General features: G+C 43.6%; 1 protein-coding gene across 6 annotated transcripts in view; it reads right to left on the reverse strand.

The window, feature by feature from the left end:
• Positions 1 to 19,669, reverse strand: part of THUMPD2 (THUMP domain 2 tRNA and snRNA guanosine methyltransferase) — a 23,107-nt gene extending 3,438 nt beyond the window's left edge. The window contains exons 1-10 of one of the 6 annotated variants that reach the window (XR_013230614.1): positions 19,433 to 19,669; positions 17,901 to 18,033; positions 16,796 to 17,196; positions 14,812 to 14,889; positions 12,124 to 12,176; positions 6,350 to 6,437; positions 4,896 to 4,967; positions 4,347 to 4,461; positions 1,460 to 1,572; positions 722 to 839 (exon numbers count right to left, since the gene is read on the reverse strand). Coding sequence is in view for 2 of the 6 variants with exons in the window: in XM_077335737.1 (XP_077191852.1) it covers positions 722 to 839; positions 4,347 to 4,461; positions 4,896 to 4,967; positions 6,350 to 6,437; positions 12,124 to 12,176; positions 14,812 to 14,889; positions 16,796 to 17,196; positions 17,901 to 18,033; positions 19,433 to 19,579 (1,205 nt within the window). In the remaining 4 variants the exon portion in view is untranslated. Of the gene's footprint in view, positions 1 to 721; positions 1,573 to 4,346; positions 4,462 to 4,895; positions 4,968 to 6,349; positions 6,438 to 12,123; positions 12,177 to 14,811; positions 14,890 to 16,795; positions 17,197 to 17,900; positions 18,034 to 19,432 lie in introns of all 6 variants that reach the window. The other 5 variants (XR_013230616.1, XR_013230612.1, XR_013230615.1 and 2 more) reach the window with 5 other exon arrangements.
• Between the last annotated feature and the right edge of the window lie 1,030 nt (positions 19,670 to 20,699).

A 20,699-nucleotide genomic window follows, 5' to 3' on the forward strand; every position in this document is an offset into this window, starting at 1 on the left:
CATACAGCTATCTCAGCCCTACAGGGTGTCTGTTGTGGAGAGAGGGAGGGAAAGGTGTTTGTAAGCCGCTTTGTGGCTCCTTTGAGTAGTGGGAAAGCAGGCACAGAAAAACAGTTTTTATAGCTTGGTGTAGTGGTTAGGAGTACCAATTTCTAATCTGGCGAGCTGGGTTTGATTCCCTGCTCCCCCACATGCAGCCAGCTGGGTGACTGGGCTCTTCACAGACCCGATAAAACTGTTCTGACTGAGGAGTGATATCAGAGCTCTCTCAGCTTCACCCACCCCACAGGGTGTCTGTTGTGGGGAGAGGAAAGGGAAGGTGACTGTAAGGTGCTTTGAGACCTCCTTCTAGTAGAGAAAAGTGGCCTATGAGAACCAACTTTCCTTCCCCAGCGTGCAATAGAAGACACAGAATTACGCAGCACATCCATTCAGAACTAACAGCCAGGAGCACCTTTTATTCCACAGAAGTTCTCATTGCATGCTGTATGCCACCCTCTCCTTTTCTGCCATTCTCACCAGGTGTTCTCATATAACTTCACCCAGCTCTTCTGAGGTCACTAAGAGCTGCTAGCAAAGTGCTTTTTCTACTTTTTCACTTTTCAACAAATAGAGTTGTTTCTACCCAGTCTTCAGCAACGGCAGATGTTTAGCTCGCAAAGCACTAGTAGCCAGAGTTCAGCCTTGGATTCAGGTTAGTTAGCGACTGAAACTCACGTACCTTTCAATTTCTTGCAAGACCTCTGGCAGTAGCTTCATGTCATTTGTTATTTTGAACTTCTTACCGAACGGGATGTCAGCAAAAACAACATTGATGCTTCCTGGAGGCAATGGCAATTCTAGAGACAGAAATCACAGATTTCAGCTGGGCTGTGATTAAGGCAGAACTGCAGGATGTATCTGTTCCCCTTAACAGTGGAATGCTTTAACCATTGTTTTCATGGGTTGACAAAAAATCCCTGATGCACTTCAAACAATGACTTCCACAAAGCACTACAAGTTATTTGAGCTCTGTTGTAAATGAGTTAGGGTACTTGTCAGTTGTAGTAACTTATAGTAACCAATGGGGACCTAAATTAATAAAAGTGAATCTGATCTATGTTTTGCTTGCAACATTAGTGTATATTCAGACATGTCCTGAGTACCAAACAGTTTAAAAGGTCCTTGGTTGGCTCCTGTATTAAGTGTGGATAGTGATGGGGCTGTACACTGAAGATGCATATGGAGGACCCAAAACCATTATGACAGTCTAGCTCGACAAATGCTGCAGCTTTCCCCTCCTATAAGACCATTAAAACACACTTGTCTACAGCACGGTACATAGGCTTTTGATGGGGAAAAATACCCAGTGAGTTAGTGGATGTAGTTCACCAGGCACCAAACCAATACAACCCCCCCCCCCTTTTATTTCAGTGGCTCATGTACTGAAGGCAAGTAAACAGCAAAAATATTTACTGACCCTACTAGTGGAGTTTTCTTGAAGGGGAACTTTTCATTAGGAACACGAAGAGGGGATACATTAACCACCGATGTTGCTCCAGTTTGCCTCTTTAAAGACAGCCAGAAGAGATGCTGATGTAGACAATAGTTTGCAAGGGAGTTTATTTACCATACTTTCATTCTGTTTTTTTCAGCCAAAACTGACTCCCTAGTTAGCTTGCAGGAGTTAAAATCCAAACACAAATTATATTAAAGTCCAGCCATAACAAATGGAAGCCTGGCCACTTCCTTTGACAGCTCTATCAGAGGCATTTGAAAGCTGAAGGAAGGGGGGCTTTGAGCTGGAACTGGAGACAGACATGACGGAGGGGGCTGCTTCCTGTTCTTTTAAAGGTGGCCTCATCAATAGCTGTTGAAAGCAGCAGAGATGGATGCAGGTACTTGAAAGCTGAAAATGGTTTGAGAGTGGAATTGCTCCCTGTGCTTTACACTTATTTATTCCATCCTGGTGTCACAGCTGGTCAACAGGCCTTGGAAGTTATGAACTAGCGTGGCAGAGATGGAAATGGGATAAATGTACATAACAGAATAACCAATCCCTCTTTCAAACTACATTCAACTCGGGGAGGGGGGGGGAGGATAGTATGACTTAGCTCTGAAGAGATACAGAATATCTTCTGAGTAAAGTTATTTATTAAAAGGATTGATATTCTTTCAGCTATACTGTATACACAGATTGACTAATGACACACTGTTAGACCATATAATATATATTTTTTGGTTTGAGGAACTGAGATTTGATCATTGTTGTTTACCTGATGTTATGAATTGGGCTGCACTACTCCCATGTTTTTGTGTAAACTGCCTTGAGCCGCAAGGAGGGGCTGTATAGAAATGTGAGAAATAAATAAAATGGACTTTGTGCTGGAGACGTTTCCAGTATTTGTTCTGGGAGAAGATTCTGGAAAAGGATGCTAAAACTCTGGAACCCCAGATGTCAAGGAAGTGGCCAGAGAATAGTGGAAAACAAGCTATCTGAACAACTATACTGGCCAGGTGATGACTAGAGAAAAGGGGGATTTCAGCTTGCTGTTTATCAGCTTGCAGGTATTATAAGGAAAAGAAGCCATCTGACTGTGCTGCAGGGAGGGTCTTTCACTAAGGGGAAACATGGAACTTGCACGTTTCCCAACAAATCAATGTCACATGCCAAAAACTGCGTCCAAATCCGAATAATAAACATCCCATGATAAGGCCTTGGGCCAAGGGATCCTAGCTACTTGAAAGACTTTGACAACAAGCTGGTAAAGATCCAGAGCTGGTTGTATAACAAATTTGGCCAGGAAGATTGTTTTGATTGTTCTGACATTCCTTTGTCAAGTGAGCTTGAGGTCAGAGGAGAAAGATACCTTGACAAGGGTCTAAAAAGTAAAAGTAGGGCTCCAGTGAGTCAGAGAAGGCCTCTCTTTCCAATCTATATTCTTTTTCAGGTTATCTTCTACCTCTCCTTTAGAGGAAGTCTGAAGAATGCTGTTATAGAACTTTCTCAACCTGATTGTTCCAATTAGATGAGAAGTAGTCAAGTAGTCAATTGTTACTTTTTTGGCAACTCGTGAGATTACTGCACTCTTGTAAAGAGTTAGCACTGAGGTAAGGTGCTAAAATGCATTGCTTTTTCGGTGCTAGATCTCTTATTTCAGGAATTAGCAGATAATTTATCTTTTAATTTAAAAAACTAGATGCTATTTCCTCTTGGTTGAGGAACTAGTGGAGAATTTATCCTCTTGAGTTGAGGAATGTGAAATAAGTTGAAATGAAGGAATGAACCTTGTTGCCTTAAAAACCTGATTGCTTTATAACTGCAATAAACTAGCTGAATATTATTTGGATGGTATCTGCTTCTTCTCAAATGGGATTTTGGCTTCTTTTGAGCTGAGGATAAAAGATCTCTTGTCATTGAACATTAACAATGTTATAAATGAAGACAAACATATCAACAAGAACAAACGTCCAGAGGAACGAAGTAGATTCCAACCAATTAAACAGACCTCAACTGCTCAAAGGAAACCCATTTGATATTCAAACCGAATAAATTACACACAAAGAGAGTACTTTGCCTTTATACGTAGTTCCAGGCTTCGGAAGTCTTGTGCAGAACAATTTTGGGAAACTTGCCATCCTACTCTTCCTGACATTGTAGATCCATAAAAGGTAGCGGGATATGCTAATCGATCCATAAAAGATAGGAGTGCGCTTTCTGGTTTACCTGAAATATACCTCATTGATATTTTGGGGCGTATCTTCCCAAATTGATATTTTTGGGCTTCCCAAATGTATCTGGGATTTTTGGGGATAATTGAAAAAAAAATCCCAGAAAAAAATCACAAAAATATTTGTGAATTACCGGCAATACGAGAGGCCCAGCTGAGCCTGCAGGGAGAACTCTCTGAGCCTGCAGGATCAGATGCATGGAGAGCTCTTTGGGGCACTCTAATTAAAGGGACAGCCCCCAAAAGGCCCAGCTGAGCCACCTCTCAGCTGTTTTTAGTGGCTTTACTGCAATTTTTTCCCTCATTGTTTTTTAAATTCAAGGTTATTGGACCTGAACAAATTTAGGATTTCCAAAAAATCCCATATGCAAATAATTTACCAGTATTGGGATCCAGATTTTTTCAGGAATGTTGACAATTCTGGAGATCCAAAAGACCTGAACCAAAAAATACTGAGGAAAAAAAATTGCACACCCCTAATAAAAGGTATGATCTCTGAGCCATGTCACTTTACCCATTTTGAAGAAAAAAAAAGATTTTCCTAGCCACAGAAGTCCTATTTTATTGCCCCTCACTCACAGAAAATGTTTCTAGTTAATTCTGCATTATTCAGAATTTTTACAACCAAGCCTTTACCTGTCACAGAAGTTTTCAGTAAGTCGATTTTACCCACCAAGCCTGCAGCTCTGATATTAGAATAGGCTCCTTGTAACTGTGAATCACTTATGTCAGTTCCTAAATAATGTGCATTCTAAAGAGGAAACAAACATTTAGGCAACAATGGTAAAACAGCGGCACCACCCATTTCCCCAAAAGATCAACCACAATATTATTACATGCTACACACTTTGCTTTTGCTTTTGGGTGAACTACTAAACTAAAAATGAAGTTCCATGTGGTGGGCCAGTCAGAAAGCCAGGAAATATTGGGTTATGATTCATGATGAAATGCAAAAGAAACTGAAAGGTAAATTTGTGTTGGATCCCAAAAGTGTATTAAATGTGGCACCAGAATATTTTAAAATGTATCAAGAACCTCTAAATGATATGGTAAGAGCTGCCAGGATCTTTTATGCATCAAGATGGAAAAAAAGATTCATTGCCAGATATGGATTGGTTAAATAAATTTACAGAATATGGGACAATGGTGAAACTTATGTATTTGATGCAGAACAAATCAACTTACAGGCCATTCAGTTGCAGCTTCCAGAAGGATTGTTCCTAGGCCACATGTAGGATCCAGCACAAAGTCACCAGACTGCAGAATAAAAGAACAAGAAACTGACACGCACATTCGAGGTTACACTGTCGGTAAGTCATGAGAAGGTTAACTGCCCCCCAGGCTAAAAATGAGCCTATGCATTCACACCAAACTGAAGAAAGTAGGTGGCAACAGGCTGGAACGAAGAGATCAGAGTTCTGCCTGGTGCCGTTCAGTTTGAAAGAATCCAAGAACATGGATATAAAATACAATCCGTGTCACTGAGTGAACAGATTGATGTCAGGAGCCTTGAAGACACAAATTATGTCCTAGCTTAGTCAACAGCTTTGGGCAAGTCAGCATCTCCAAACTGCTGGCACATATCTGTAAATGTGGCCTAAATTCTCCATAGAACACTAGGACAGAATAGAAGGCTAACTGATAAGCATTCTTCATAATTGACACACATAATACATTATTATTAATAATAAAAGTAAGGTCACAAGATTTCTTACAAAGTTTGTAAGAAGTTACAAAGTTCTCCTACCTTGAAATGCCAGTACCTAATGATATGTAACTGATATAGCCATCATAAAAATACTAAATGCTATTGTGGGGACTCAGATTTCTTCATGTACATCCTAAATAATCTTTAGAACTATCCTGTAAAGTTAAGTATTATTCTCATATTTGTCTCTGGAATTTATACAGGGCAACACTGGCTTCTTCCAGATTTTCAGGATATGAGCTTCTGAGCATCAAAGCTCCCTTTGTCAGATTTGACTTGAATTTAGTTGTTCTGTTGCAGAACAACACAGCTACCATTTGAAACAATCTGCATGCTCTGTTGTATTTCAGGTTTGTTTTAAACATTTCTCTCAACACACTTCAAACTGAGCTGCTGGAGTTATTTTTCAAGGGCAGAAAAGAGTATATGGGGAGGGGGTGTTCTCTTCAACCCCTTCCTACCCTTGCTATTTTCTCACTGAAAAGGTCATCCCTGATTAATGCCGGGATATGTGCAGTTGGCAATTAGAAAGATCCAAATTGTAGGTTTCATGATCCACATTCTTACCATGCTTCACCAGTCCTTCACCAAACAGCCAGTGTAGGATTGTGGTTAAGAGCAACAGACTCTAATCTGGAAAGCCAGGTTTGATTCCCCACTCCTTGCAGCCAGCTGGGTCACATTGGGCTAATCACAGTTCTCTTAGAGCTGTTCTCACAGAACAGTTCTCTTAGAACTCCCTCAGTTTCACCTAGCTCACAGGGTATCTGTTGTGGGGAGAGGCAGGGAAGGCAATCGTAAGCCATTCTGAGACTCCTTCGGGTAGTGAAAAGCAGGGTATGAAAAACCAGCTCTTCTTTAAATTATTCTACTGAAATAATCTTGGGAACTTCCCAGCATAGCTGGCCCAGTAGAGAGTCTGCTCACTTACATGGATTTCAGCAAAGGATGCCATGGCCCAAGCAACAGTAGATCGTAATCCGGCAGTTTTGATATATGCTCTGCTTGCTAAAGGAACTCTGCAAACAGATACAGAATATATCTCACTGTATGTTTGAGGATTTCAAATCTAGGTATGTAAACAAAGCACCGTGTATTATAATAAATTTATTATAGTAAATCGGAATACAATAAGAAATTCTTTTTCACATGAACTTGGGGAAAAAATTCTGAAGCTGCAAATTTGGGAATAAACTGGAGGTGTCCATTGTTCAAGAAGACACTGTCACAGTGAAGTAAAAAGACACGGCTGCTGCTGAATGATTTTAAGTAGGACAGGACAGTGATATTGATCAGAAGCATAAACAGAGACTTGGCTACCAATGGGGAAGAGGACATTCTGGAACAGCGGGGCCAAAAGGCCAAGGGATTGATGAAATACATTTCCAGATCATCAGTTGCTGACCGCGCAGCAAGAAAAATAGTATTACAATAGTGATTTCATAGAATCTGTACACCGCCCGTGGCGCCGCGGGCGCCACGGACTAAATAAAACAGTAAGGGGTTCTGGGGCGGGATGTGTCCGGGATGAGGAAGGGTCCGGATTGGACCCTTCCTCATGACAGACGCCTGCCGATTGGTCCCTCCGATTCCCAGCCCCAGCAACTGCGAGCCGCGCTCAGCGCGGCTCGCAGTTGCTCCCGGCCTGACGTGGTGAGAGGCGCGAAGCGTCTCTCACCGCGTCAGGCCGGCCCCAAGGAAGCCCCCGCCGCAAACACAACACAAGACTCCAGCCGCCGAGAAGCTGCAGAGAAAAAAGAAACACCCCCGGAGGAGCCTTTCGCCGCTAGCGCGACGAGAGGCAGCAGAAAAAAAAACCCCTGTAGGAGCTCCAAGCCGCCGCGCCGACGAGAGGCAGCAGAAAAAAATTAACCCTGTAGGAGCCTTTCGCAGCTCCAAGCAGCAGAAAACAAAACCCTGAAGGAGCCTTTCCCAGCTCCAAGCAGCAGGAAAAAAAACCCCTGTAGGAGCTCCAAGCCGGCACGCCCACGAGAGCTAGCAGAAAAAAAAAACCCTGCAGGAGCCTTTCACAGCTCCAAGCAGCAGAAAAAAAACCCTGTAGGAGCCTTTCGCAGATCCAAGCAGCAGAAAACAAAACCCTGAAGGAGCCTTTCACAGCTCCAAGCAGCAGAAAAAAAAACCCTGTAGGAGCCTTTCGCAGATCCAAGCAGCAGAAAACAAAACCCTGAAGGAGCCTTTCCCAGCTCCAAGCAGCAGGAAAAAAAACCCCTGTAGGAGCTCCAAGCCGGCACGCCCACGAGAGCTAGCAGAAAAAAAAAACCCTGCAGGAGCCTTTCACAGCTCCAAGCAGCAGAAAAAAAACCCTGTAGGAGCCTTTCGCAGATCCAAGCAGCAGAAAAAAAAAACCCTGTAGGAGCCTTTCGCAGATCCAAGCAGCAGAAAACAAAACCCTGAAGGAGACTTTCCCAGCTCCAAGCAGCAGGAAAAAAAAACCCTGTAGGAGCTCCAAGCCGGCACGCCCACGAGAGCTAGCAGAAAAAAAAAACCCTGCAGGAGCCTTTCACAGCTCCAAGCAGCAGAAAAAAAAACCCTGTAGGAGCCTTTCGCAGATCCAAGCAGCAGAAAACAAAACCCTGTAGGAGCCTTTCCCAGCTCCAAGCAGCAGAAAAAAAAACCCCTGTAGGAGCCTTTCACAGCTCCACGCAGCAGAAAAAAAAAGCACCTCCTGGTGTCCCCTGGGTCCTAGCGCCCATTGCATTCCTGGTTGCAATGGGCTTTCTTGCTAGTCATAGAATAATAGAGTTGGAAGGGACTTCAAGGATCATCTAGTCCAACCCCCTGCACTATGCAGGACACTCACATCCCAATTGCTCATCTACTGTAACCTGCCATCCCCTTGAGCCTTCACAGAATCAGCCTCTCCATCAGACGGCTATCTAGCCTCTGTTTAAAAATGTCCAAAGATGGAGAACCCACCACCTCCCTAGGAAGCCTGATTTATGTACTATGGTTTTATCAGGGACACATTTGAGCTCTCCATAGTAATCTTACAGAGCCATTATTTCGCATTGCATTTCTTAGCTCTCTAGGTCTAATGCTGAACACCTTTTTTCCTCAGGGACCACATGGGGAGCCATTTATAGCCTGCTGCGAGCCAGCTTAGAATCATAGAATCATAGAATCATAGAGTTGGAAGGGGCCATACAGGCCATCTAGTCCAACCCCCTGCTCAACGCAGGATCAGCCCAAAGCATCCTAAAGCATCCAAGAAAAGTGTGTATCCAACCTTTGCTTGAAGACTTCCAGTGAGGGGGCACTCACCACCTCCTTAGGCAGCCTATTCCACTGCTGAACGACTCTGACTGAGAAAAACTTTTTCCTGATATCTAGCCTATATCGTTGTACTTGAAGTTTAAACCCATTACTGCGTGTCCTCTCCTCTGCAGCCAGCAGAAACAGCATCCTGCCCTCCTCCAAGTGACAACCTTTCAAATACTTAAAGAGGGCTATCATGTCCCCTCTCAACCTCCTTTTCTCCAGGCTGAACATTCCCAAGTCCCTCAACCTATCTTCATAGGGCTTGGTCCCTTGGCCCCAGATCATCTTTGTCGCTCTCCTCTGTACCCTTTCAATTTTATCGATGTCCTTCTTGAAGTGAGGCCTCCAGAACTGCACACAGTACTCCAGGTGTGGTCTGACCAGTGCCGTATACAATGGGACTATGACATCTTGTGATTTTGATGTGATGCCTCTGTTGATACAGCCCAAAATGGCATTTGCCTTTTTTACCGCTGCATCACACTGCCTGCTCATGTTTAGTTTACAATCCACAAGTACCCCAAGGTCTCGTTCACACACAGTGCTACCTAGAAGCGTATCCCCCATCCAGTAGGCATGCTTTTCATTTTTCTGACCCAGATGCAGAATTTTACACTTATCTTTATTAAATTGCATCTTGTTCTCATTTGCCCATTTTTCCATTGTGTTCAGATCTCGTTGAACTCTGTCTCTATCTTCCGGAGTATTTGCCAGTCCTCCCAATTTGGTGTCATCTGCAAACTTGATGAGTAGTCCCTCCACCCCCTCATCTAGATCATTAATAAATATGTTAAAAAGTACCGGGCCGAGCACCGAACCCTGAGGTACCCCGCTACTCACCTCTCTCCAGTCTGATGAAACACCATTGACAACAACTCTTTGAGTGCGGTTCTCTAACCAATTCCCTATCCACCTAACGATCTGAAAATCCAGATTGCAGTCCTTCAACTTATCCATCAGAACATCATGGGGAACCTTGTCAAAAGCTTTACTAAAATCCAAGTAAATGACATCAACCAAATTTCCCCGATCCAGCAAACCTGTTACTTGGTCAAAAAAGGAAACTAGGTTGGTCTGGCAGGACCTGTTGGAGACAAATCCATGCTGACTTCCTTGGATCACCAAATTGTCCTCCAGATGTTTGCAGATCACTCCCTTTAATATCTGCTCCATTATCTTCCCCACAACAGAGGTCAGACTCACTGGTCTGTAGTTTCCCGGGTCATCCTTCCTCCCTTTTTTGAAGATTGGAATAACGTTTGCTCTTTTCCAGTCCTCCGGGACATCTCCAGTCCTTAAAGAGGTTCCGAAGATGATGGACAAGGGCTGTGCAAGTTCTCTGGAAAGTTCTTTGAGTACTCTCGGGTGCATTTCATCTGGACCAGGGGATTTGAACTCATCCAGTGCAGCTAAATGCCTCTCGACCACCTCTCTATCCATGTTAACCTGCCACCCAGACACTATCCTTTGGCTACAGCCATCTCTAGATGTGCCTAAACACTTAGACCTGTGGGAAAAAACAGATGTAAAATAGGCACTAAGCCTTTCTGCTTTCTCTGCATCTTTCGTTAGAGTTTGTCCATCCGCACCCAACAGCGGGCCTATTGCCTCCTTTACTTTACGTTTGCTCCTCACGTAACTGAAAAATCTTTTCTTGTTACAATGGGCTTCCCTGGCCAATCTTAGCTCACTCTCAGCTTTGGCCTTTCTGATGATTGATCTACAGTGCCTAGTAACCTGTAGGTACTCTTCTTTAGAGCTCTGTCCTTCCCTCCATTTCCTGAACATTTTCCTTTTCTTTCTTAGTTCCTCTTGAAGTTCTCTGTTCATCCAAATAGGCTTCTTAGAGCTCCTGCAGTGTTTTCGTATTTCTGGAATAGTCATTGATTGAGCATGCAATAGCTCTTGTTTGAGTAGCGCCCACCCTTCACATGCTCCCTTCCCTTCCAGCATTCTCGTCCATGGTATGACACTCATCATGTCTCTGAGTTTATTAAAGTTTGCCCTACGAAAATCCAACATCCGCGTCTGGCTACAAGCTTCCTTGGCTCCCCATCTCAAAAGGAATTCTATGAGGACATGGTCACTTCCCCCTAGGGTCCCCACCTCCTTCACCTCATCCACCAACTCTTGCCTGTTGGTCAGTATTAAGTCCAGTATGGCTGAACCTCTTGTGGGTTCATCTACCATTTGATAAATGAAATTGTCAGCCAGGCAGGTCAGAAACTTGCATGACTGAGGACGCTTCGCAGAGTTTGTTTCCCAGCACACATCTGGGAAATTGAAGTCACCCATGATGACAAGGTCCTGCCGTTTGGATATTTTCTCAAGCTGCTCACAAAGTGCAGCATCCACATCCTCTCGTTGGTCAGGCGGTCGGTAGCAGACACCAACCACCACACTGTTTGTTTTCCCCTCGCTTATTTTCACCCAGATGCTTTCCACTGTAGATATGCTCTCCTTCACTAGAATTTCCTGACAGGTAAGCCCTTTCCTCACATACAGTGCCACTCCTCCACCTCTTCGATCTATTCTGTTTTTTCTGAACAGTTCATATCCATCCACCATTACATTCCAGTCATGAGAATCATTCCACCAAGTTTCTGTGATGCCTACTAGATCATACCTTTCCATCAGCATGAGAAGTTCCAGCTCTTCCTTTTTATTGCCCATGCTTCGGGCGTTAGTATAAAGACATCTGAATCCTTTTACTTTTGGTTCCCTATGAGCTGGCCTTGCCGGTTGGGCTGCCTCCGATAGTTTTCCTTCCATACACTCCCTATGTTGATCGTCTCCTTCCCCTAGTGGCTTTAGTTTAAAGCTCTCCTGATGAATCTCCCCAGGTTCCTGCCAAACACATTCTTCCCCAGTTTTGATAAGTGCAGTCCATCAGGTGCTAGTAGGCCTTCCTCAAGAAAGCCTATCCCATGGTCCCAGAAACCAAATCTCTCCTGCCGGCACCAACTACGCAGCCAGTGATTCACCTCCATTATCTTCCTCTCCCGACGCATTCCTCTTCCCTTGACAGGCAAGATTGAAGAGAATACCACTTGTGCCCCCATTTGCTTGAGCTTCCTCCCCAGATCTTGATAGTCTTTTTTAATAGGAGCGATGGTATTCAGGGACATGTCATTCGTCCCCACATGGACCATCACAAATGGGTAGCGATCCGTAGATTTGAGGAGTTTGGGCAGCCTTTCTGAAACATTGTTTGGGAGTGGAGGGCTACAAATCAAACAAACAAAATTTGACTATTAAAATAGTACATTCTTGTAATGTTTTGTGCCGCAACATAGCTGTTATTCTCAAGGCTCCTTGATTGTATTCTTACCACACACCAGCATGGAAAATCCTCCGGTATACATTATAACTAACAAGCATTATATTGGACTGTGAATAGCAACATTTTAATAATAAAATAGCTACCTGAAAACAGGGATCCCAATCACAGAGTAAATATCATTTAGGTGAACAAAAATCTGAAAGGCAAAGAAAACTTATATCAAATAACAAAACTCACATTTCCTGCAAGTTAATGTTCTGAATGATTTTTTAAAATGTAAATAATGTGGTCATTATCTTTTCCAGCTATGTCTTCCTTACATTAAGGGAGCAGACATTCGAACCACTATTAGAATGTGTATACTGTTTTATAATGCAGGTCACCCCAGCCAGCTCGACCCCTGAAATCTTCAGACTGGACATGCATGCAGCTCTGAGCTCCCTTGCAGAAGTCTGTCAGTGCAGGCTGACACAGCGTAGAGCAGCAGTGGAGTGGAACCTGGCTGGGCCCTCCTGCTGCTGCTTGTCAGGGACCAGCACAAAGCCTTGAGGGCTGGTAGGAACTGGCTACCGACTGTGGATCTCTGTGACAAGAGACTTCCCACAGGGGCTCCCCAGAGTAACCCCACAACAGCCTGGCACGCACCTCACCCCACCCCACCCAACCAGTGGAAATCAGGGTTTCCCATTTAAAGTCATCATGAGGTAGGAGTTGTGTAATGAGATAGGCGTTGGGTAAGGGAGCCCATCACCACCTGGCAGAGGCAGTTATCCTCTCACCCAAATACCAAGGTTGCAGCCCGCAGGTAAGAGCACATAGAGAGGAGAAATGGGGGAAGGGACTGCAGGGGGACATCAGGAGGGTTCTTACCCCATGAGGTTCAGAAAGGAGTAGCCCAGCAGAAGGAAACTGACCTTGAAGAAGGCCACCACATAAACCCTGGCTGTGTCCAGATAAGACTGGTAGGGGCTGAGAATGTCTTCAAGGTGGGAGAAGGCCTATTTACTCTGGACACTGGTGGGAAGGCAGGAGAAAAGTCAGGGCCACACAATGAACAGTACTCCAGGGGGTTGGTGGGCTCAGGGGATTCAGTGAGCTACTCCCTCACCATCACCTTTGCCGAATTCTCCACCATTGTACACCTGGCAGCCCTGCTGCTGCTTGTCCTCCCAGTTTGACACTGAAAACCAGCCAAGATGCTTCTCCCTGGTTGGACTCTTTGAAGCAGAGGTACCAGGCTGAAGCTCCCCCCTCCCCCAAGTCTTCCATCCACTTTTCCCTTTGGCCATACTTGCTGGCCTGCAACCTCTGCACTTATTTGAAAAGCTCACACATCCACTGGACAAGCTCTGTATTGTGAAGAGCAATAGCGCCTTTTATCTGGGGCTCACAGATACAGGCCAACTTGTAATTCCCTTTCTTTTATTTATTTATTTTTAGATTTCTATACTGCAGTTCCCAATTGGGTTTACAATAATAAATATATAAAACACAATAACCCCCCCATAATTCCCTTAATTACATGCAACCTGGTGGTGATGCCTACCTGCAACTTCTGTGCCAAGGCCCTAACTCATGGGAGAACAGGTGTCCCCTCAGGGCTCAGCTCCAGTGCAGAGGCTGGCACCCACTAGAGCCCTTGAATCAGGGAGATGACTTAACTCAGGTGGGCTTTTACAGGTGCAGAGCATGGCAGTGATATCCTAGAAGGGCTTGAGGGACAGGGTAAGCGAGCTAGCAGTGAGGAGTGACGGGCAGTGAAATTTTCAGATTTATGAGGGCACTTGTTTCCCTTACAAAGCAAACAGAAAAGGAAGTAGGGCAATTTGCACCAGAAATGCCACAGACTTAATAATTCCCCTCTCTTCATAGTATTCCTTTAAAACGCCCCCTCCCACAAAGCTAGCTGCTAAAACAATAAAACCCCCAAACAAAGTCAATTCTCACCAAGCAGATGCTAAGATTTAGAAGAAGAAGAGTTGGCTCTTATATGCCGCTTTTCTTTACCCGAAGGAGTCTCAAAGCAGCTTACAGTCGCCTTCCCTTTCCTCTTCTCACAACAGACACCCTATGAGGTGGGTGAGGCTAAGAGCGTCCTGATATCACTGCTCGGTCAGAACAGCTTTATCAGCACCATGGCGAGCCCAAGGTCTGCATGTGGGAGAGTGCAGAATCGAACCCGGCTCTCCAGATTAGAAGTCTGCATTCCTAACCACTACACCAAATTGGCTCTACACCAAATTTAATACTCTCTGTAAACTCCTTTTCCTTCCCTCCTTTGATTGAGAACCTATAGATGGATCCTGTGCATTTAGTTCATGTACAGTACTTAGTATACTTTAATAAGAAGGATAAATTGCATTTGATCAGAATTGCCTTTCATGCTTTCAGAACTCTATAACATGTAATTGGTAGAGTATCTTTAGTACATTAAGCATCCAGAGATGGGGGTCAATAGCAATAGAACAGACTGTTCCCTAATGTCCTCTTGTGTTAAACCCTCTTTAGGCACTTAGATCTTATCACTGCTGAAGCCAAGAAAATGGATTACATGGAATCACTAGTATGATTCACTGTGGTTGTTCACAAAGAAAATGGCAGACCTAGGGGAGATTCAGTGATATTAGTATAAGACCTTTATTTTGTGTTCTGACACGAGGACTCCCATTCAGGCTTTTTACAAGCTCACAAAATTACACTCCTGTGCAGAGTTACTCAGATCTAAGCCCACTGATATCACTCCACTTGGAATTGAGTAACTCTGTATAGGATTTCATCATTAGACTCTGAGGAAAGCAGTGCCCAAGGTCTCTAATGCTTCAGTTCATTACCTCTATATCAGGATTTCTCAGATCTGCCTTCCATCCAAAATGTTTTGTAAGAGCTATTCCAATTATTCTTCCCATCACCTGAAAAGGAAAACAGAGATACCTGGGTGGACAGCTTGAAAAACAGGTTCTCACACTTAAGTACTTCAAAAGGAAGAAAAGGTTAATGTGCATATTACAGAACTGGGAAGCCAAAACTACACATCTGACCCAGGGATCACCATCATAATTTCCATTACATTCCATGGAGCTCAATGGACCAACTGTGTGCTGACAACCTCCCCACCCAAAAAAATGTTCCTTCAGCATTATGCTTGTCAAGTAGATCTTCTGATAGCCATTCCTGAAATTCAACAAGCAGGAGTTATTAAGCAAAATTCTCCATACATCACCCTTGGCCTGTTCCTGTGTTTGAGATGAATTTATTTTCAGAGCTATCTGTTACCATTTCGAATACAAAGTGCTAATGATTTCTCTAAAACATCCTCAAGCTGTTAAGTGACTGTCATTTGCTCAACCAGTCATACCCAAGGAAGAGGAAATTAATTATCTTTCTGTCTACTAGTGTACCAACAAGACATTCAAGTATTTCACTAGCAGCATACTCTTCCTCATGTTTACTTCAAGTAATCTGGCTACTAGGAGTGTGTGTAAACCCCCCAACCCCAATATTTATCAGGTTCAGATATAGTGAATATGAAAAATACTGGTACATATGGTATTGCTGAATAATAAAAAATTGTGAATTTTTGAAGATACTGAAGAAATGTAAGGTTTAGAAACAAAAGCTATCATTCATTCACAGCATATTTTAAAATTTTTAGTCTCACATAAACGAAGAAAACAAGCACACTTAATTTTCAGCCTCATTGATTCCAATTGCCCTTTCTTAGTTGGCCCCCTCTGACTCAATCGAAGTTACTCAGAAACGGCCCATTAATTTCAGCAGAACTCCCTCCCAACTGGATGGGCATGTGCTTGGAATCTATTAACCAGAAAACAAGGTAGGTCCTATTCACCTATGTAATTTGACAGTTTATCAGGAAAATGCTCTGTTTGTTTGTTACCTTTACTGGCATTCCACAGAATTACAGCATATAAGTGAGAAAAGGTCAAACAACTGAAGATATATATAAACGACAACAATCAGGGAGAGACTTCTGTGAGATTTTTCTCAAAGCATCAAAATCAACTCTGGCTTAAGCCTTACTGCATGCTACCATTTTATGTGTTTTGTATATAGTTTCCTTCTTAGTACCAGTTCTTATAATTCCCATATAAATCTATACAGTTTACAGGGGTGGAACCACCTAACTACTTACTGCCCTGTTGTCATAGAAATGGTTTTGATTATAGAACATGCTTGTCAACATTTTCAGAGGTCACAAATCTAGCCATTAAATCCTGCACACAACATTGTAAACTTTTATTTTCCCTCTTGGAGATCCTGTTTAATGAAACACAAACTGCAGTTTGTGCCCAGGCTTATCCCCAGCATACACATCCGATGGGCTAGTACTGGAGCATATGATTAGGAATGGGTGAAAATTATGAGAAAGTACAAAATACATTTCCTTCATAACTGAGTATTTACAGGGAGTCCACATACTCCATGAATGAGGAAATAGGCTTGTGGATCAAAGCATAATGTTTGAAGATCCAAGTTTCCACATATATTTGAGCCCAATATCTTTTTGTTTGTTTTTGTAAAGAAATGTATGCAATGAAGGTCAGCCGTGACCAGATAAATGGTGTATTATGGCACACAATTGTGTGAAAGAATTTGTCAGAGTGAACCAGGAGTATGTTTTTAACAACAGAGTTTTAAACAACCAAGTCCACCCAGACACTGCTTTGTGGTATGAAATCTGTACCAGGGATGCTTGGCTGGTACTTAATGCATAGATATTTGATTATCACATATTTGTTTGACTTTCATAAATTGAATACCTTTTCTGGAATTTTAAAATAACAATTTTTGGCATACCTGGGCAGGAAATACTTTAGCAAGTGCTCCACTACAACGGCAAGACACTCGGAAACTGAAGCTGCTACTGCCCTCAACGCATTTTTCTTGAATGCCTTCATAAGTCTTCTCTAGAAATAATTTGCTTTCTGACAAGACATTGCCTGTATCAGCTTTTGATACATCACATCTCTCTTGGTTTTCTACTTGACTTTCAGCAGATATAGTCACCGATACTTGTTCTCTCTTCTGCCTTTTGTTATTTGTACTGCCCTCTTCTTCAGGTTTCCTTTTCTGGGAACTGGGATATTCTTGACTTGCATTTTCTTGCTGACCATTAAGATATTTCCAAACAGTAATAATATCCAGCCAACTCTTGGAATCTTCAGTTACAAGTTTTTGAATGTCATGGATTACTCTTCCTAAAACAGAAGCACATTCTTTATTCAATCAGTTAAGGCTTTAAAATATACTCATCATTTTAAATCCCAAAAACCTCTAGTTGTACAGTAGACTCCACCATTTTGTGGAACTGTTTCCATGACCAGCTACATGCTGATGAGGGAAATGCTATGTTTCCTGAATAACCACTCTTGAATCTTAGTCACTACCTTTGTACTTCCAAGATTTGGCAAATTTGCAAATATGGCTCAGAGCTTAAGATAAAACCAGGAGAAAAGAAATTTGCAAGGCAGTGTATGCTGCAATTCTATGCACATTTACTTGCAATCAAGCCCCACTAAATTCATTACATAATTTGTACTGTTAATTTTAAGTGGCCTTCATCTATTAAAGAGCCATAATTGCTTGGTGCTAGACCATGCTTTGCATGCTAAAGGCCCCCAAAACTATAAAAAGGATCTCATGTAGCAGTTGCCTCTTAGCAAGCTTTGTAAGGTCCTGAACTTGGAGTACCGATATCCAACCCCCAAACTGCATCATACTTTAACAAAATAGGGCACACGGAATGAAAATCCACCACAGCCTGCTAAAATGACAGTAGTAAACACAGATTCAAATGAGTAGCCATGTTGGTCTGAAGTAGCACAATAAAATCAGAGTCCAGTAGCACTTTAAGACCAACAAAGATTTATTCAAGGCGTGAGCTTTCGAGTGAACACAATACCTTTATTTTTAGAGACAGAAAGTGGAGAATATTTATTCAGCAGTAAAAACAACCGCTCAGCGGATTTCAGCTTCTTCAACATATGCAGCTCAGCACCGGTGGTAAAGAAGACTTTCCCCAGTACATATTCCACCTTGACAAAAACATACAGCAATGATATAATAAAACTGAAAAATACATTTCCCAGAACTGATTATACCTACAGCATCATGGCATAATCTCATAGCAAAAACAAACAACCTTTGCTCACAAGAAAATATATCGCTACAAGACTTTAAAATTGACTTTTTATTCAAAACTTGGAGGTACCTTCTATTCCAACACCATAGAAAACCTGGGGAGGAGGGTAAGGATTTCTGTCTGCACAGAAGTTCATAATAAATCAGAAGATTATACACATATATTTTGTTTCAAACACATATTCAAAATAACTCTAATGCAGGCCGGCTGCCTTTAATACTCTTAAGTAACTGTGGTACACTCAGAATGCTTTAGCATTTTTGGAAATGGCAGTAGAGACTCAGACTTTGAGAATGAAGCATGGAGTGATCTATTTCAGTGCTCCCTGTACACAACAGACAGAAATGGATTGGATCTGTAGTGATATATACATTACACACCCATTTGAAAACAAAAGACAGCACCAGATTCTCCCCCCTAGCCATGTGATCCTTGTTCCAGCCCACTTTAGTAACTGATACTGTCCTCCTAAACAGAATTATACTCTTCTAAACCCACTGAAGTAAATGGGTTTAGAAAAGTGCAACTGTTTAAAATTAATGGCAGTCAAGTGCCAGAGAGAGATGTGTTCTCCAGAATTTTTAGTAGGGCATGCAGAAGTTCAACAAGTGCAGCAGCTACTTCCAAGTCTGTAAAGTAATGGTATTCTTAACCTGTGCAATGCATACTTACAATACATCTTTTAAGATCAAAGGAAACTTGTTATGAAAGGAGAAAAGTTAACAATTCAGTGCTTCGCTCTGGAACCTGAAGTAGTGACACCTAGGGAGTGCAAACCTACAAATGGTGCTTTCTCAGCTGAGATGAGGAACCCCACAGGTACTGAGCACGAATGACTTACAGAAGGTATAACTCCAGAAATTTAGAACTTCCTGAGATATACATCTATACAGATGAACAAATTGCTCCAGGTTCTTTGATCCTAGGCATCCTCCTGCCACGAGACAAGGAGGCAGGGATGAGGGGGGGCAAGCAGACCATTACCCTTTACCTGAAGCCAGGCGGCGACGTATTTGGGGCAGAGGATCTGGCAAGTCCTCGCCCCCTCCCGGGGCTTGATGACAGCTACGGATTCTAGGTATGCCAGCCTCCAGGTGGGATCTGGGGATCCCATGGAAATTACACCACATCTGCAGACTACAGAGATCCGTTTCGCCCCAAGGAAACGGATGCTGTGATAGGTGGACTCTCTGGGCCTGTACCCCACCGAGGTCCCCGTCCTCCCCGGGCTCCATCCCCCAATCTCCAGGAGCCCCCAACCTGGATCTGGCAACCCCAAGGGCCCCTCTCACCTGCGTGGCGCCCAGCCTCGCCTGCACTTCCTTTATCAGGAAGGGCTCCATCCCACGCCCGGCCGTGCAGAAGTAGCGCGCAGAGCCTCCGAGGGGCCGGCCGGCGCCCGAGGTCTCCTCCGACAATGCCGGCCCTCCCTCCGCCATCGCCGCCGCCGGGGCCCCAAGAGCCACGCGAAGCAGCAGCAGGAACAGCTCCGCCCCCTTCCAGCTTCACAGGATGCGCCACGCCCCCGGGCAGGAGGAGGGAGGGCCGGATTCCGCCTCCTCGGCGGCGTTAACCCCGAGCGGGATGGGAAGTAGAGCCGCAAAGCAGCCTCCAGCCTTTGGAGAGGACTTTAGGCGGCAACCCGGAAGAACACAGAGCGGGCTGGGGAATCCCTTGGCTGCGCAGGGAAATGGAGATGCCAACTCTGGGATGGGGATGGCCGGGGGGAGGGAAGGGACCTCAGCAGGAGACGGCCGCAAATCCCACTCTCTGAAACAGCCATTTTCCTCCAGCGCAGCTCTGATCTCCTGTTATAATCGCAGGAGATCTCCAGGCTCCACCTGGAGGTTGGCAACTTCAGCACCTGATTGTAATGCTAAACCGTGATAGCTTTAAGAGGTTTGCCAGCCGGGGAAAGTTTTAGAATCCCTTCAAAGGGGTTGGCTAATTCTAGGTATGTTTTGCGCAGGATAGTAGAAGGGTAGATTTACTACATCTCTCTCTCTCTGCTCCCAGCAAGCTGGCACGGGCAGTTTAAGTTAAGGCCAGATTTGTTGAAGCTTGCTCCCAGGTAACTGTGTAGGATTATAATTCAGCTGGAGTCTCCCCTCCCCTTGTGTTTAGACTCAGAAACCAGGGGAAGAAGGAGACCCTGAGTCTCACAAACAAACAACACCATTGGTGAACTAAAATTAGTCTGTACAGTGAGGACCTTTTTTCGAGGAAGTTAATATTTAACAAGCAAACACCTTTGTTAGCTGAAATGGTTTCTGACTTCTGTCACAAGAAATGTTCTGAAGAGCTAGATTCCAGTCCATTAGCACCTCAGAGGTCAACAAAATTTTTAGGGCATAAAGATGAGAGTCTTTGTCATGTAGTTCAGTGTTACTGGCAATAAAGGGGAAATGTTACAGAAGTAATAAAGGGATTTTCTTAAGCTACATATCTAACACATCCAAGAATACAATTTGTGGTCGTTCCATAATTACAAGGGAAAACTCCCATCTCCTGAGTCCCAACACACCTGTAAACAAATGTACATGGATTGTTTTAATTGTT

The sequence above is a fragment of the Paroedura picta genome, chromosome 1 (assembly GCF_049243985.1).
Source record: "Paroedura picta isolate Pp20150507F chromosome 1, Ppicta_v3.0, whole genome shotgun sequence".
In the NCBI taxonomy this organism is placed as follows: Eukaryota; Metazoa; Chordata; class Lepidosauria; order Squamata; family Gekkonidae; genus Paroedura; species Paroedura picta.